The 16,972-nt window shown below is 60.5% G+C and overlaps 1 protein-coding gene across 3 annotated transcripts; it reads right to left on the reverse strand.

Annotated features, from left to right (window-relative positions):
• Positions 1-32: 32 nt before the first annotated feature.
• Positions 33-16,533, reverse strand: prrt4b (proline rich transmembrane protein 4b). 3 transcript variants are annotated; one of them, XM_086146277.1, is made up of 4 exons: positions 16,421-16,533; positions 10,719-11,685; positions 7,020-7,127; positions 33-2,619 (listed from the first exon to the last, which is right to left on the reverse strand). In XM_086146277.1, the coding sequence occupies exons 2-4, from the start codon at positions 11,593-11,595 to the stop codon at positions 563-565; spliced, it is 3,042 nt and encodes a 1,013-aa protein (XP_086002403.1). In that variant the 5' UTR covers positions 11,596-11,685; positions 16,421-16,533; the 3' UTR covers positions 33-562. The 3 variants fall into 3 exon arrangements, with proteins under 3 accessions (XP_086002403.1, XP_086002402.1, XP_086002404.1); XM_086146276.1 differs by having other exon boundaries at positions 16,417-16,522; XM_086146278.1 differs by lacking the exon at positions 16,421-16,533 and adding an exon at positions 14,504-14,758.
• Positions 16,534-16,972: the final 439 nt, after the last annotated feature.

The following is a 16,972-nucleotide window of genomic DNA, read 5'->3' on the forward strand; positions in this document are numbered from 1 at the left end:
CGCCTGCCTTGTGATTGGAGCCCGAGCCAGAGTGTTAGCAAACAAGCTTTATTAAACCATGTGGCCACAATGGAAAAATTTCTCAGCATAAATAAATTAGCGAGCGGTCGAAGGGACCGCCGAAGGTGGCGAGCCAGCAGGGGGCGCCGCCGCGCCGCTCCGGCAGGGGACCGTCTCAGGTTCCTGCGGAGGCGGCGTTTATTCATCAGGAAATGACTTCAGTAGTATTTAAGTGCGTGTGTCAGTAGCACCGCTAGCTAGTACAATGTTGGAATGACATAAAAACCTTTTTTTGTACAAATAAACTCTTTTTAATCCGGCGGCCGGTAAAACAATCGCTCCGTATCAAACGCGTCGAGTCCTTATCAAACCTGGAAAAGATACAAACGACGAATTGGCTCGTGACGTCCTTGGCACTTGGACCCTCGTAGACCTTTTTCAGGGAAAACCCTGGGTTTGGCAGCCGCGGGTCTTCCGGTTGAGAAGGTAAAAGCCCTCCCGCGCTCACGAACGCCCCTCTCGGGGAGTCGTCAAGGCGGCGCCGGATCGTCCGGGCCGTCTCTTACAAATCGATGGTCTCGCTGCAAACGCTCCGAGAATCGATCTGCCTGCAGACGCTGATGAACTCCTCCTGCACCGACCGGTCCGCCTCGGACGACGCGTCCAGATCCAGGCTCTCCTGCGAGGCGGCGCCCAGCGTGCGATAGCTCCCCTGCGGGTCGGAGGACCCGGGGAGGCCGGGGGACCCCGGACGCCCCCGCGCAGGGTTCGCTTCCGGGCTCGGGCAGAGGACCAGCGAGGAGCCCCTGACGGAGGCCTGGCAGAGGGAGCAGGACGAGGAGCTTCCTCGCCAACGTTCCGGGGACGAGCAGCTGGTGGAGGCGGACGAGCAGGGAGACGGCGGCGCCTCACCTCGAGACTTGGCGCGAGAGGTCTGCGGTTCGGGGGCCACCTCGATGCAGGAGGAGGTCCGATAAAGGCCGGGGTCGGCGGCGAGGGGGTCGCAGAAGCCGTCGCCGGGAAGGGCACAGTGGTCGTCCACGGACGGGTCGCTACAGCGGCCGGGTCTGGCGTGGCTGAAGAGGCTCATGGGAAAGAGGGCCTCGCTGAAGAGCGCCTCGTCGATGCTGCGGCGCAGGTTGATGGGCGACGGCGGCCGCAGGTCTGCCGTGGAGTCGCTGGTGAAAGAAGATCCGCCGGACGGCTCCCCGCCGCCGCCGCCGCCGCCGCCGTCCTCGGGTTTCCCCGAACGCCGCGACTCCAAATCCGGGTCCAGGTCTCGGTAGGCCAGGGCCCGGTTGCTGTGATACAGGAGATCCAGGCCGTTCAGGCTGCTGGCCAGCCTCTCGTCCATCATGGCGTACAGAGGAAGGCTTTCGGTCTCTCCCAGCCCGACGGTGTCGACGATGGCCAGCTTCTCCTGGTGGCTGAGGGTCCACTGGTAGCTTCCGGGCAGGATGGGCGATTTGGACGCGAGCAGCTCCGTCCAGCAGCCTCCGCCGGCCGGCAGCCGGTCGGAGCAGTAGACGGGCTGCGCCACCACCAGCGCCAAGGTGAGGCAAACCCCCAGCTCGCAAAGTCTGCAGCTGAAGTGGAAAGCCCACCAGGGCCAGGGGTGAAGCACCTCCTCTCCGCCGGCGACGCCCATAGCGTTCAGCATGGCGTAGAGCTGCAGCCCCGCGCTCGCCAGGAGGAACAGCGCCGAGAGACAAACGGTGGCCGCCGCTCGCTCCCAGTCCCGGCTCTCGGCGAAGGGGCAGCGGTTGTATCGCTCGGCCGGCGTGGGCGACGTGTTGTTCAGGTGGTAGATGTGCTTGGAGTCGGCCCGCACGTACACGTAGAACACGAAGTAGGCCGCGGACAGGAACGCCGCCAGGGCCGCGAAGGCCCCGCGGGAGACCAGCAAGAGGAGGAGGCAGAGGGGAGGCTGCTGCCGGTAGAACTTGAGCAACGTCGCCGGACAGAAGGCGGCGGCGAAGTGCAGGACGACCAGGCAGGCCAGGAAGCAGGGCCTCTGGAAGGCCGAGTAGGAGAGCTGCATCCTGGAGCGCATGGACAGCAGGAGGAAGACGGAGCCGAAAGCCGCCGTCAGGCAGGGGAAGGGCGTTTCGTAGAGCATCAGCGAGGCCTCCGCCGAGGGCAGGCGGTCCTGGTGGCCGTAGGCGTCGTACAGCAGCGCGAAAGACCTGGTGCCGCCGGCGGCCAGAAGAAAGAGGCTGACCAGAGCGAAGTAACCGCAACCCGACGGGCATCGCAGCGGAAGGCAGAGCAGGTTGAGCGCCGACGCGAGCGTTAGCACGGCGAAGACGCCGCCGGCGCCGTAGATATGCGCGTCCCACGCCGGGCCCCAGGATGCCATGGCGCCGTTCCAGTCCGTGTACAGAGGCACCAACATGAGCGGAGCCGGGACCAGGAAGGGGCTGACGGACTGGTTGGACCCGCTGGCGTTGTGGGCCGCCTTCGCCTCGGAGGGCGCGGCGGCGCCCCAGGCGTCCGAGAGGTCGCACACCCCGGAGCGCTCCTTGTTGCAGTCCGGGAGGAGGGTCACCGCTCGGCCCTCCGGGTCCGACATCCAGTCTTCCGTGTCCGGAGGCGACGGCGCAGCCCCAGGAGTAAAGCCTGCGGGTACAAACACAAGTTCAGTCTCGTCGTATCGTCGTCTCATGATCATGGTGACAGAAGATGGGTGGACGTTCGGCGTTGAGGAGACGCAGCTTTGCTCTTTGAAAAGTAACTTCTTGTACAAGATGGTGACGGCGTCCCGTGACCACCCGCTTAGTTTGCTGTTCTGCACAAGACCGGTTGTATTGTCAGGTAAATCATACATGATTTTTGGACTTTCCTGGGAACATCGGTGAACCTCGATCGTTTCGGACCCGTTTTTGCGCGTCCGCTTCTCCACCGAAGGCGTTCATGAGGTTCCACGAGCCGGAGACCTCCCACGTATCTGCCAGTCATCTGTGCTGGGCGCGGCAGATGAAAAACTACAACCCGGTCGCCGTTCCCCACAAATCAGGCGGGGGATTACATGTCCTCCGCCAGCCGAGCGCGGAGGAGGACGGCCGGCCGGCCGGCGCTGGAAAGGAGAGGCGTCGCTCGGCTGTCATTTGCGCCCTCGCGGCTCCTCAGTCATTCTGACAGCGGCTTATCAGAGAGCATCACTCCTCCATAAAGAAGCGGGGCTCTGTAATGGGGCGGGGAGTGGACTTATGGACAGGAGAGCCTCTAAATCACCAGGCGGGCAGGTTTACTGGAAGGTGCTCTCATAAAAGTAATTAGCGGCGGCGGCGGTGGATGATTGATGGCGCCAAATGCAGCTAAATATAACCGGCGACCGGAGGAGACGGGCTGAAACCTGCTGGATCCGTCACGGCGGGCTTGGAGTCGCCGTCACCTGGAGAGGACGCGTCGGGACACAGGACGGACCGGAAGGCCTACGAGGACCAACGCTGCCCGCGGCGCGTCCGTCCATTGTGCGGTTGTGCGTTTGTGTTGCATCCTGTTTATCACGCAGAGTGTCGACATGTTGGTGGTTTAAATGTTTTGGTGTTGATTAGCTTGTTGCTCTTAAAGCCCAGCAGGTCAGACGTTAGCGATAGCTTTGAACTAAATCCTTTCCTACTTCCTTCATTGGTTTGTTGTGCTTGGTGTTTATCGTGCACGCAGGTCTGGAGGTCGGAGCCCATCTGGGGGTTCGACCCTGACGTCCGACCGTTCGCACGTCTGGATAGTGTACGGTTTCCAAAGAACTTCCATGTGTTTGGACTGTGTGAGGAGCCCGAGAACCCGAGGATCCCACTCAGACAACATGGACACTCCACCCGGAAAGGCCTCCTGCGGTGAGGGGGCGGGGCTAAACCCTGCTCGCCAGCACCGCCTCTTCTCTAGTCGCCGATCGCTGCTTTCATCTTCATATAATTATTGTTGTTGGACTTCCGTCCCGCACGGCAGCGCCGCAGTTCTGCTCCTCCAGACGCCGTCTGTTCCGCAGAAGCAGATGTCTTCTCCGCGTTCTGCGGCGCGTATTCCAGTCACCGGGTTCTCCTGCTTTGGTCCACATCACTGGATCGCAACGCAAACACACCTGACGGACGAAATTTGTGCGGACGCTGCGGACGCTGCGGACGCTGCGGACGCTGCGGACGCTGCGTGCCTCCAGCCTGCTGCCGCAGCTGTACGTCTGACCGAGCCACGACCTGTTCGCTAACGTGCTGTTCTGGACCAAACTGGCAAACACGGCGGCGAGGAGGAGGAGCGGGCAGGTGTGTGAGCTGCGCCGGCAACCTCTGCGGTCAGGTCAGGTTTGATTTCCGTGGCGCCCGATCCCAACCCAGATGTCTGGAGACAGGTTCCATGCAGAGCGGGTCTGGACCACACTCTTAGAGATGACTCACACAAAGACCGACGCTCCACCAGATGCTAGCATTTGGGGACGGCGCTGAGGAAACAGGAACCTTGCAGAGATCCCCGGCTCCGGCCGGTTGAGGTAGGAAGAGAGAGTGTGACGGACGGACGCCCGGGCTAACGGCAACATGCTAGTTGCTGAAATGATACAATCATTGCTTTGACATTCGTAGGAAATAACAATGATGGTCCCTCATTGTTGGCCCCGCCCCCTGAGAACCGGACCAATGAGAGAGCCCGGGGACTCCGCAGAAGATATGAGGTTCCCATCAGGTGCTGAGGAAGGGACACGAGTCCAGAGGAGAGGAAGGAGAGGTGCATCATGGGATATCCCCCTGCAGAGTGAGCCTACGGCAGCATGGGGTTAGCCTGGTGCTAACTGTTAGCCTTCTCCAAAAGGAAGTCTTTAAGTGTATTGTTAAACAAAGAGAGGGTGTTTGCCCTCTGGATGGACGTCGGAGATGTTTCCACAGCAGAGGGACAGAATACGCTGCTCTTGGAGTCTCCAGGGACCGGAAGAAGCCGCGCATCAGATCCGACCGGGCCCCGGGTACGAGGAGGTGCCGGGGACTTTTAGGGTTTTACAGGCCAGGAGAAGGACTTCCAGTTCTACTCTGAATCTCAGGTACGCAACCGACACTCCCTGGTCCACTCTGCCGGTAAATGGTGGAAAAGCGAGAAGCTCCAAACCCCAAACGTAACCTCCGACCGTCTCCTCCTGCGCGGGTCGATGCAGATGACGCTCGGCCGCTCTGAACGGGGGACATGAATGTGTCGGCGCTCTGAGAATCGCTCTAATGGTGTCACGCTGTGAAAACAGGCTGTGGCCGAACAGGAAGTCGGCCGGAGCGTAAAGCAAACACGGCCGCGGGCGTTTTCCAGCGTCGGGGGCCGCGGATGCAGTGGGCGGGGTTTGGAGCGGCCTTATCCCGGAGCTCCCGTACGTCCGCTTGTTTGCTTTCCAGGGCGGCGGTGATGGTTCTGATATCGCCCGGGCGGGGGGGACGGAAAACGTGTCCGGGTGGCGGTAGAGCGGTGGGGGGGGGGGGGGGGGGCGGCGCCCCGCCGTGTCCATTGATGTCACATTGGCGCTGCGGAGCCCCGGGGGGGTCTGGAATGCAGTGGCTACGGTACAAACGTGGATCAGAGCATTACGTTCCACTGCATGGTGCTCGGTCATCTGACACATTCCTGTGGGAACGACCCAGCAGGTCACAGCAGCAGAGCCAAAACAATGTCCTCTCACAGAGGCGGACCTGGCGAAGCGTCCAGGCTCCGCCCTCACGGAGGCCCGACCGCTGCTTGCTGAAGATGCGTCTGGGCCAAACCTCCATCGGAAACCTCCTGCCCCGCAGCCGCGGGGTTTGGCCGAAAGACCTGGTGACGCGAGGCCGAATGGTGGGGCGTCTCCACGCGACCCCGCGATTGACCAGTCCCGGCGAAGCCCGCCTCTCGGCCAATCGCGGCCGCCGTTGCTTCCCCGTGAAACTGAGCGCGGCAAAGAATGCATGAATCCTCTGTCCTTCTCGTGCTTCTCATGATTCCAGCGCTCTGTCTTGGAAACCGGCCCACGTCCTGTAATCGCCGCGATCGTCTCCGACTCCGTCGCCTTTGTTTGCGTCTCTCGTGGCGCCTCAGCCGCTGCAGCCGTTCACGCCGCGTGGGAACGCTGGCGCTTATCTCCGCTCTCAGACCGCCCGGACGCAGACGTTCACCTGGAAAGTCTGGCGTCATCAGCCAATGTAACCTCTCGCCGCCGGATACGTGGAGCGCCGCCCTGAGCACGGGGGGAGGGGGCTCTTTCCACAGCCTTCACTCTCAATTTGGATCACCTTGGAAAAAGCAATTTAACTGGGTCTCGGCAGGACCGGGTCACGCACACTGAGGCGGCCGAGAGGCTGCGTCTGATTTCTTGCAGATCCACATGATGTGGGTCCATTACAAGCAGTTGGACGGCGTATATATATATATATGTACATATATAGTGTTTGCAGGAAGAGGAGGGTCATCTCAACATGGCCGACAAATACTCGCATCGCGCTCAACCCCCCCCCACCGGCCCCACTGGCACATTTGACTGATCTATTTAAAAAAAAAAAAATCACTCGACAGCATCTGCCATTAACCACAATATAGGTTACAGCTGCTGCTGCTGCTGCTGCTGCTGCTGCTGCGAGCCGGGCCGGATGTGGATCGATGATACAACGGCACCGGACATTCATTGTGCGACGTTGTCCCGTCGCTGCACTGAATCACAGAGGGTATCCATATATGGACGCGCATTAAGTTTGCAAGTCCGACATGAATGAAGTTGTTTTTGCACGTCTGTCCTCCCAGTCCTTCCAGTACCAAGCGGTGAAACAACGACCCCTTTGGGATTTGGGACGGTCTAATGGACTTTTACGGACAGTGCTGGTCAGCGAGACTCGGAGCGGAGCAGACCGAGATGAAGACCTCTACTCGGAGGTTCCAGGTGATAGATGGCATGGCAGCGGGCGACTCCCCTTTAGAGTCCTTCTTCTGCGAGAGCATCACCAGGCGGGTACGCAGGTAAAAGCGATGGGCTCGGAAAGCAGGGACCGTCTTTGCCCGCATCACCAGACGGGTTTGCTCACCTGTGCTCTGCGGCGGAGATGTTGTCAGCGGCTCAGCGGCGTCTGCAGCCTCCGACGGAGCCGGCGTCTCCTCGGTCTCTTCGGCCCGATCCTCTGTCGCCGGCGGCTCTGCGGAGAGAAATGATAGTTAACCTTCCGCGGGACTTCGGAGCGTCCGGGATGCAGTTTAACTCACAGGACGATGGAAAAGGAAGAGATGAAGGCGAGGCTGGAGGCTGGAGCCTGGCGGAGGAGCGTCTCTGCGCTCACTTCTGAGGCTCCCAACAGCAGACGAGGGGAGGTCCGTCCGTCTTAACCCAGTTCTGTCAGACGGATGGACCTGCCCTCCGCTCAGTTGTGGCCAGCCATCCGCGGCGCTGTCGCGCGGCCCTCCGCGGGCTAATCATATTGACATCCTGATTCCGGCGTTCTGGTTTTCCCGCGGCCCGTCCTACAAAGCGTAGGGAGACGAGGAGGAACGGCAGCGGGCGCAGAAAAGCTCGCTAACAAAGGGAAAGATAGAGTAAACCCGGTGGTTTTCAGCACCGGTTCCCGGACCCCGGGCCGGCCGGGGGTCGGGGAGGTTTGCCGCGGCGCTGACCGCCGGGGGGGCGCCCGAGATCCTCCTCGGTGATGGAGATGCCACGCGGCACGTTCGGAACTTCACGTGAAGCCACCTGACGGACCAACCCGGGAGTGATGAGGACATGGTGAAGACAATGACAGCAGCTGTGAGTGGGAGATAGATGGACCTGCATGTACGGGGAGTGGAAGCTACTTATCAGTAGGACCACGACTCTGACCGGGAGCTGGGTCTACACTTGAATTTGAGTAGAATATATCTTGCCATACATCTATCTATACCTCTCTATATATCTATACATGTATGTTTGTGTTAGAACGTGAATGAAGAGGCTGAACGGTGGGTCACAGTGAAGCTCCTGCAGCAGAGTCCAGCCCAGGTCCTCCTTGTTTGGGCAGCTGAAGGTGGTGGAGCTGCGAGTTCTCAGGTGACAGGGTGACCTGGAGGGAGGCTCTGGCACAAGGCAGCTGGATCTCTGCTCTGTGTGTGTGTGTGTGTGTGTGTGTGTGTGTGTGTTGGATTGAATTACGGCGACTAAACAGATCTGCCGCAAATGAGATCTAAGGACGGTGCACGTGTTTGGTGGTGAGCGTCTCTGCAGAAGCTGACGGAGCACAACGAAGGCCGGGGCGAGCGAGCGCGTTAGCCTTTTATTTAGCGGAGAGCCGGAGTGCCGGTGACGACGCGCCTCCTCCGGCTCGTCCTCAGATCGTGGAACCCGAGCCGTGTTTGAGGAGCCCGTCGTGGCCTCCACCGAGCTCCGTGCTGGGCGGCCCGTTTGCTGCCGATGCCCCGAGTTCACGGCAGTAATGAGTTGTGTACTTGCATCCAGTTGCATCATGTCATCTCTGCTTTGGCTAATTGAGTTTCTTTTATTCTCCTGTTTCTCCTGTAACGAGCAGCGAGGAGACGGAGGGCTGGAATAATCCCGGTTCTCTCAGACGAGCCCTGGATACGATCTGAGCGCTCGCTGGAAGCTCAGCGGCTCCAAAAGAAGTCCTTAACAAGATGTTAAAGGACGTTTGCGTCCTAATGTTGTGTGATTTCCGCAGATATTCAGGCCCCGCGCCGCCCATCCGGGGTCAGCCGGCCTTCAGCGCGGCCACGGCAAACGTGCCGGTTTTAATCCTCTCAGAAGACGGAAAGGATTGGAGGAACTGAAGAAGAGGAGATGAGAGGAGCTTCCTGGGAGCGGCTGTTTGAGACCCCCCGCCTCCTCGTCCTCCACCTTCGCTTCCGTTCCCGCCGCTCCTGCTTTCAAACCTCCCTCGCCGCGGCATCCCACGCGGACGCGCAGCTGTTTCCGTCTTCGCCGGAGGACGGGGCCGCGGATCGACCAAAACCGAAGGCACACTTCTCAGGGACGGCGTGTGAAGATGCAGCAACCATGCGGTTCCGTCTTTCAACATCTAAACGGCGATGAACCTCCTCCCGCGGGCGCCGCGGCGCTGACCGCTTCCTCTCGGACCAGGACGCGCTTCCCCTGTCAAACCCCGGTGGCGATGCGGCGCGGCTCCAAGGAACAAGCTGACGTCGGGGTTTGTGTTTGTACGCAGGAGGTGCTGGAGCCGCTTTGCGAGGATCCTGCTCCGGATGCCTGACCGGCAGACGCTCCCGCGGGACTCGCCGCGGTTTTGCCGAGTGTGCGCGTGGAATACTGAAACACGGCGTCGGCGGCGCCCCTCCGGCCCGCCCGGCCCTCTCAGCGAGGACAAAAGAAGACACGACACGGGCGCCTCGGAACAAACATCTCAGCTCCGCTCTGGACGGAGCTTCTCCAGAGCCCCTCAACACTCCCGCCGCTGGAAACAGCATTCCGGGTGAACCCGTGACCTCCGGCGCAGAGGAAGCCGCGCAGCTAATGAATGAATGAATGAATTCTATATGAAATAATATATATTTTGGAGGTCAGGCGGGGCGGCGGCAGCTCGGGGAATAATCCGCTCGCCCCTTCCCGGACGACCCTCGACCCCCGTTGATGAATGGAGGAGGATCCGCCGCCAAAGGCTCATTATGGATGCGGACGCCACCGTTGGGGGGGGGATGGGCGGCGCGAGGCGGAGCTCACGTCTCGCCGCAGCATCCGTCCACAGGAACGACCGGGACCCGCTTTGGTCGGCGCTCGCTTCTTCTTCTTCACCAAGCGTGGAGGATCAATCCTCCCGCGCTCGCAAACTCTTTTCACGCCATTTCCCGGGGCGACGCCTCACGCACGATCACAAGAGAGTCCGTGTTGGTTTGTCGAGGACCCTGAGACCACCTTCCAGGACAGAAGGTCGGCGTACGGCTATCGGATAGCCAACCGGTTTATCCACGTCGACCCTCATGACGGAAAAGATGGCGAAAAGAAAAAAAAGACGACGTTGGATCCGCGCTACGCCTTTTATGGCTCTCCGAGTCACAAAGGTTCCCGACCCCTGATCCAGGAGTTCTGGTCAAACCCCGCGGTCGCAGTGCGGCCTTCCAACAAGACAACCCACTCCAGAATGTCCGCTGAGATCTTTTAGGGACACTTTTGGCTGCTCGACTGTCTCAAACACCATGGACTGAGCTGGACCGTGTGAGACCCATCCACCAAACACCAAACACCCGACTCCAAGCGACTCATGACCACGACTGATTGTATGACGGGGATGAGAGGAACCCGCTGGAACGCTGAGGCTACAGGGGTGGAGAGATGTTAGCAAGCAGCTGGAATGAGTGGAGAAAAGGGTCAGTGGTGATAAAACGGTGGCCAGAATGAAGAGAAAGCTGGAGAAGATGGAGGCGAGAGCAGCCGTGAAGACGTGGAGGTTCGTCTTTGGGAGTGAGGAGGATCAGAGGGACAACACCTGGTAGATGTTCAGGAGATAAAGTCACACGGCGATGGTTTGGACGAGGACGGAGGAAGGAGATGGAGGAGATGCGGGTTGTAGGATGCTGAGGTTGGAGGTCTAGAAGAAGACAAGAGAGGGTTTCATGGACGGAGGAGAAGAGGACGAGCAGGGAGTTGGAGTGAGAAGAGGTTTGCAGAAGAAGGTTAGATGGGGACGGACGATTGGCTTTGGCTCCTGAGAGGAGCAGCTGGAGGAAGAGAAGAAGACCGTGACCGATCCTTTAGTCGGCGCCGGCCCGCGGATCGGCTCGGCTTCGCTTACCTCTTGTTGTCGGCACGTTAACCTTCACGCCGCGCGTCGCGCCCGTTATGGATTTGGACGTCGGCCCGCCGTCGACCCAGGTGGCCGTGGTGGTTCTCCTGCCGCGCTCCTCCGCAGGTCCTGACCCGGCTTCGACGGAGACGCCGGGAGTCGGGAAAACGTCCATATCGACGGTGCTTTGAGGCGTCGTGACGACAGCGGCTTCGGTGGCGCCGCGGCCGGTGAAGGTCCGACCCGGAGGCCGCCCGGTCAGGCCCGGGTCGGACGTCGAGGTCGGAGCCACGGCAGACGTCAGGGCGGTGGGAACCGTGGTTTCTGGACTGATGGTCCAGAAGGTATTTTCCTCCCCTCGCCGCGGGATGCTGTGTGTCGCATTTTGTTCCGGAGCGCTTGTGGCGACGGGACCGTGGGCGAACACGGAGTTTGTGATAACGCCACTTGTGGGAGAGTAGGAGTCTGAGACAAGGCTGTCATTGTCGCCCGGCGCCGCTCGGCCCTGTGGAGAATCTGATGTCCCTGTGGGAAGTGATTCTGCTCTTATCTGCGTCACACTTGTCAGGAGTTCCCGAGCTGTGGCGGCGGCGGGCGGCTCGGACGCTTCGGAAACGCTCCCTTCCCCCGACGCCGAGTCCTCCTCCGAGCGATGGATCGGTCCGCCGCCCTCCGAGCTCTCGGAGGAGGAGGAGAAGAACGGCACGTTGAATGGCAGCGAGGGGAAAGACAGAGTCCACCCGTAGAAGCCGGGCTTCTCTTCCGGAGGTTTCTCGGCGGTCGGCGTCGGCCCCCGGGCGGCCTCCTCGTCGGCCAGGGCCGGACCGAGAGCCAGAAAAAGACACCAGCAGCAGCAGAGGGCCGGGATCCGGCGGAGGCGAGGCATGCTGACGTCAGCGGCGCCGGCGTCGCTCACATGTTTTTCTCCGGGCCGCTTCCCCCCCGAGGCCCGGCTGGCGCTGCCCGGCAGAGCCGCCTGAATGACGAGAAAAGGCAGCAGGTTGAGAGAAACCCCGGCGCGGCTGACTCGGAATAGCCCGACACAAAAGTAAATCAAGTTTCACCACCAATTACAAGCGGCTGATGGAGTTCGCGGGCCGAAAATACGGCGCCCGCCATAAATCACGTGCGGATCCTAAGTATCGCGGCGCCCTGCAATTAGTGGCTTCCTGTTAGATGTGGCGGTCAGTATTTACGTCGTGCCGTTTGGGCGGCGACGCCGAGTGACCCGACGGAGAGCGAAACCCCGCCCACGTGCACCCCGCTACCGGGGGGAGGCGACTTCTGCTGCCTGCGGAGGGGGTTCGGGGGCCCAGAATTAAGACCTGGGCTTTGCGGCTCACAAACAGAGGGACCTCCCCCCCCTTTGTGCCGGGCCGAGTTCTTCAAAGTCACCAGCCTGTTGCCCCAGTGAGAAGATCGGGGGTCCGAAGGAATCCGTCCCCCTCCTCCTCTGCCTGGAAGAGCGACGACCTCCACGCCGCGGCCGCGCTCCCCCACGGCTTCCCCTCCGCTTTCTTCGCCGAACGGCTCGGGATCGCCGTTCTGCTTCGGTTATTGCCGACCGCCAAACGCTTTCCCTCCGGCTCCTTCCTGCTCTTCATCACTCCGGCTGAAGAACCCATTGTCCGCCTCCCTCCCCGGAAGGGAAGGGCGCTGCCCGGTAACGCGGTCGGAAGCCAAGATATGAAGGCCGGCGACCGGGGGTGGGGGGGGGGTGGGGGGGGCGTCGGGGTCAAACGCGGCGCTTCCCACGCGCCGCCGCTCACTTCCCGGCCCCGGCTTCTGGACGCCTCTCCACGCCTGCCCACGTACGGACGGCTAGCAGGTGCGGAGATACGGCTACCGATGTATTTTTGGTCCTTCTCTGAATGCCGGAGCCGCTGCAGGCCCGCTTCGCCCACGTGCCGCAAACACACACACACACACACACACACACACACACAGGCGTGCGTTCTGTCGGAGCCACGTTCAGTAACTCCCACAGAGAAGACAATGTGCTGTTTGGCGATGGATCTCGGCGCTCGCCGTCGCTCTTGATGGTGGCGTTTCAGATGCAGAGCCGGTTCATCGCAGGGAGAGGCGACGTGGACGGACTCATGTTTTATTCACTTCTTCCCACGTTCTCAGGTTTCAGAGCGGCGGCGCTTCGGCCCGGCCAAACGTCTCTCCGCACGGAACAATGTTTTTGTTCTCATTTTAAGACGGAGCTTCGTTCATTCGACGGGAGCCCGTCCCGGCTGTGATTGGTCGAGAGGTGAGCTTCGCCCCGGACCGGCCCGTGGAGCACAGAGGCATCCGAAAGTCAGCCGCTCATTCACACATCTGGACAATGTAGGGTCTCCAGTGAACCTCCTTGTGTTGGAGGAACCCGGAGAACCCGGAGGAACCCCGACCCGGGACGTTCTGGCCGCGAGGGGCGGGGCTAACCTCTGCCCGCGAGTGGAAACCTGATGATTTTGATACAAAGCAGGAGTGTCCCAGACCTCAGGCCGGAGGTGCAGCATGTTCACCATCTGGAGAAGAGGCCTATCATGGGACCAAAGTAACTCCTCACTCTCGGCCGGATTTAAAACCAGAGGAAAAGCAAACTGGTCTCAAAAAAGCTCCTGACCCCAAAACACACTGGTGTGTTGTGTCTGTGTGTGTTGTGTGTCCGTCGGCGGGAGGGGGGGGGGAGCCGCCGCTTGAGATTTATTATTTTGCCGGCGTTTCGTCTCGCCGCTCCCGACAAAGACCCTGGAAAGGGTCTGAATGGAGCAGGAGACGGAGAAAGGGATGGGGGAGGGGCGGCGAGGAGGGCAGAGAGCAAAGACAAGGGCAGAAAAGGCAAGCAAACTCAGGCCCGGCGCTCGCCGCGGTTCGCCGCCAGAGCCTCATCAGGTCCGCAAACACGCCGCGCTCGTCCGGACGGAGCTTGTCTCCGCGCCGTCCCCCTCGGCCATCTTGCTCACGATCCGGCGCCGATCTGCCGCCACTCCTGCGCGGGAACGTTCTAAATGAATCCGGTGGCGGCGGCGAGCGGGCCCCCCGGGAGCCGCCATCACGTGTTCCCTCCCTGAGAAAAAGCTAACGGGCTGAAGGCGGCAGCGCGGCGGATGAGAATCTCGGCGGCAGATAAAGGAGCGGCGTTAAGGAGGAGGTGAGGGACGAGTGCACCGCAGCCATCAGGGGCGTGTCTGAGCCCCGCCTTCAGGACCGACCGGCGAATTGAATCACACGTGGAGGCAAATTGACTGAGGCGCTTTAACCAACCCCCCATTAGCACCTCCGCGCTGGAGGATCAATGCAGCGCACGGCGGATGTGCACGTGCATTTGAATACCCCCCCCCCCTCCCCTCCGGGCTGCCGGGGTGACCTTGAGGGCTGGTGTTTCCACGCAGCATTCGAAGTCAACGTACGGGTTTTTCTCCGAAGCGGCGGCTGAGACGCGGACGTATTAATCCAGAGGGATTTATTCTGCTTTAAGTGGCACATTTGAGGGGCTTTGCGGAGCTCCACGTGCACGGCCGCCGAAACCCATACGACCGGGGTTGAAAGCCCAAATCCGTGTGTCCGACAGTCACGGCGGCCGCGCGTCATCCCTTATCGACGGATCGTCCCGGAGAACGCCGACGGCGAACGTCGTGTTCGCACGCCGGCGGCGAGTTTGCGCCTCGCAGACGTGTTTCCGACCCCTTCGCCGAATCCAGACGGAAACGCGCCGGAAACCCTCGCTGTCCTCTGACTCCGTCAGATGTTCAGACGTCCAGGCGACAGCAGGCGGCATTAACACGCACTGAGCGGGTAATTACCTTTGGCTCGCAGCAACCAGGGTTTACCAGCGGTGACTAGTCATATCATGGGTTACTGACGCACACATCTCTGATGCGGCCCCTCGGCGGGAAGCATCTGTGCGTCCGCTTTACGTGTAAACTAGCTGAACATGTGAGGCGCCGTCTTTCCTGCGAGCGTCTGACGATCGGACCCGATGCGTTCCGGGAAGAAGCCTCCTCCAGGGGAACCTTCTCCTTGTGTGTGACCTGCACCTTCAGCTTCACACTCCCAGAACAAACCAGGAAAGGAGAAGAAGAGGAAGACGACATGGACGCCATGGAGGCGGAAGCCGCCACAGTGTTCACGGAATAATAATCGTGGCCTATCAGATGGTCGATAGATGGTGTCAAGAACCCCGTTAGTCGTTCCCGAACTCCTTCTTCTGGCCAAAATGTAGATGTTCCATGTTGCTAGGAAGCATCTGAACGGTTGCCCGCCATAACTTAATTTGGCGCTCTGCAGTCCAGGGGTGGTAGCTCATGAGTCCCGCCGATCACCGAGCTCCGAGGACTTCCTCTGGGACCGTCAAAGACCCGAACCTCAGAGCAGGAGCCGAGACGGCGGCGGCAGCTTTGGTCCTGGTTCCTCGGCGCACCGAGCGACAGGCTCTCGGTCCTGCAAAGAGTCCCAGCGGTGTGAAAGGTCTGAGGAGCCACGCCGGCGCTCCTGGTGTTTGGATGCGGAGCAGATGAACAAATAGATAATGACTAGATGGCGAGGCCGTGACGCCTCTGGCTCCAGGAAAGCAAACATCTGATCCACGGAAACAGCGCGGCCGCTCGGCCGCCATCAATAGTTCCGGCCGGCTATCGACCACCGGGGCCGTTCTGGCCGGCGGTCGGCGCCGTGTTCCCGGGACATGGCGTTCATGGCGAGGTATGGAGCAGCAGGGGCGGTCTGGGGCGATTCTGGGCGCCGCTCCGATCGGGCCGGGTCATCAGCGGCGCGTCCTGACGTGACCCCGGCGCGGCCAGAGGACAAACCCGATCAATCCTCGCCTTTAAACCGTTGATCGGCGGCCGTCACGAAGAGCGGCTCTGGATGTACTTATTAAATCGGCCGCTGCGTGCGCGTCCTCCCCGGCAGAGCTTTAAGACCAAGCCGCATTGGCAGTAATGCTATTTAGCGGCCGGATTAATTCCTCATCCTAATCTGGGGTTTTCCTCCGCCGATGCTCTGACACGTCGCCTCGCCGCCGCTTCCTTCCCGGAGCGAGCCGGAGGCTGAGCCGCCGTCCGCCGGGCGAACCTGTTGATCCCACGTATTTGTATTTCCCCTCTGGCGTCGCGCGACGGTAACCGTGACGTGAACGCCGTGAACCCGCCGCTCAGAAAACACGCTCTCCGTCACGGGCGCTCCGCCGGCCGCCTTCGCCATGGCGACAGCCAGAGCCCAAGACGGCTCGCTAATCCCTGGATTTGCGTACCTTTTGGAACCGGAGTACGACACGCGCCCCTGCCCTGCTGTCACTCAAACACACACACATGCATGTGTGATGTTGTGTCATGGCTAACATGGGTAATCAAAGCCAGGTATCTATGATATTTACACACACACACACACACACATAGACACTATACATTTTCCATTACATTCGCCCCCGGATAATCTCCCTAATCCTCCTTTTAATTAGTATCACTGCAGCCAGATTAGCCCGCAGACAATTTTAATGCTAGAAGGAAGAGGATCCGGTGTGTGTGTGTGTGTGTGTGAGAGTGTGTGTGTGTCTGCAGCCACAGCCGGTGCTAACGGCATGCATGTGGGAGGCAGACGCGCAGATACAGAGGCTGCTTGACAACACGCGCAAAGTCACACAGATAAACCGGCTACACACACACACACACACACACACACAAACACACACGCAATGTAATACACAGGAGCTGCTTACCTACAGGTGTATGGGAGGAGATGGAGAATCCACTGCCGGTTGCATGTGTGTGTGTGTGAGTGTGTGTGTGTGTGTGTGTGTGTGTGTGTGTGCTGCAGGAGAGACTGTCCTTGTGAGCCGGCGTAGGTTGGACTGAGCTTCCCTGCTCTCTCTCCTCCCTCCGTCCCTCCCTCTCTCTCCCTCTCTCTCTCTCTCCCTCTCTCTCCCTGCCCGCCTCCATCACAATGCTGGTGGACACACCTCGCCGGGCGGATTGTTTGCCCATTGGAGGTCTGCGTTTCCCACAAAGTAGACACACACACGCACACACACATGCGTGCACGTACACGGCGCTCGGTCGCTGTGCCGGTTCTGCACGTGGAGGAGCAGAACTTGTGTGTGACCATGTGAGGGCGATGACCTCATGGTCTCAGAGGGAGGGAAGGACGGCGGTGGAGGATTGAGAAGAAGCAGCTGTGGTGGTTGCAGCCGCCGAGTCCATCAAACCCCCCGCAGATGAATGAATGGGCAGCGGCGAGCGTGACACAAACAAACAGGAAGTTCACGCTGAAGTCGA

The sequence above is a fragment of the Fistularia commersonii genome, chromosome 5 (assembly GCF_037954325.1).
Source record: "Fistularia commersonii isolate RoL2024-O1a breed Wild chromosome 5, RoL_Fcom_v1.0, whole genome shotgun sequence".
Taxonomy (NCBI): domain Eukaryota; kingdom Metazoa; phylum Chordata; class Actinopteri; order Syngnathiformes; family Fistulariidae; genus Fistularia; species Fistularia commersonii.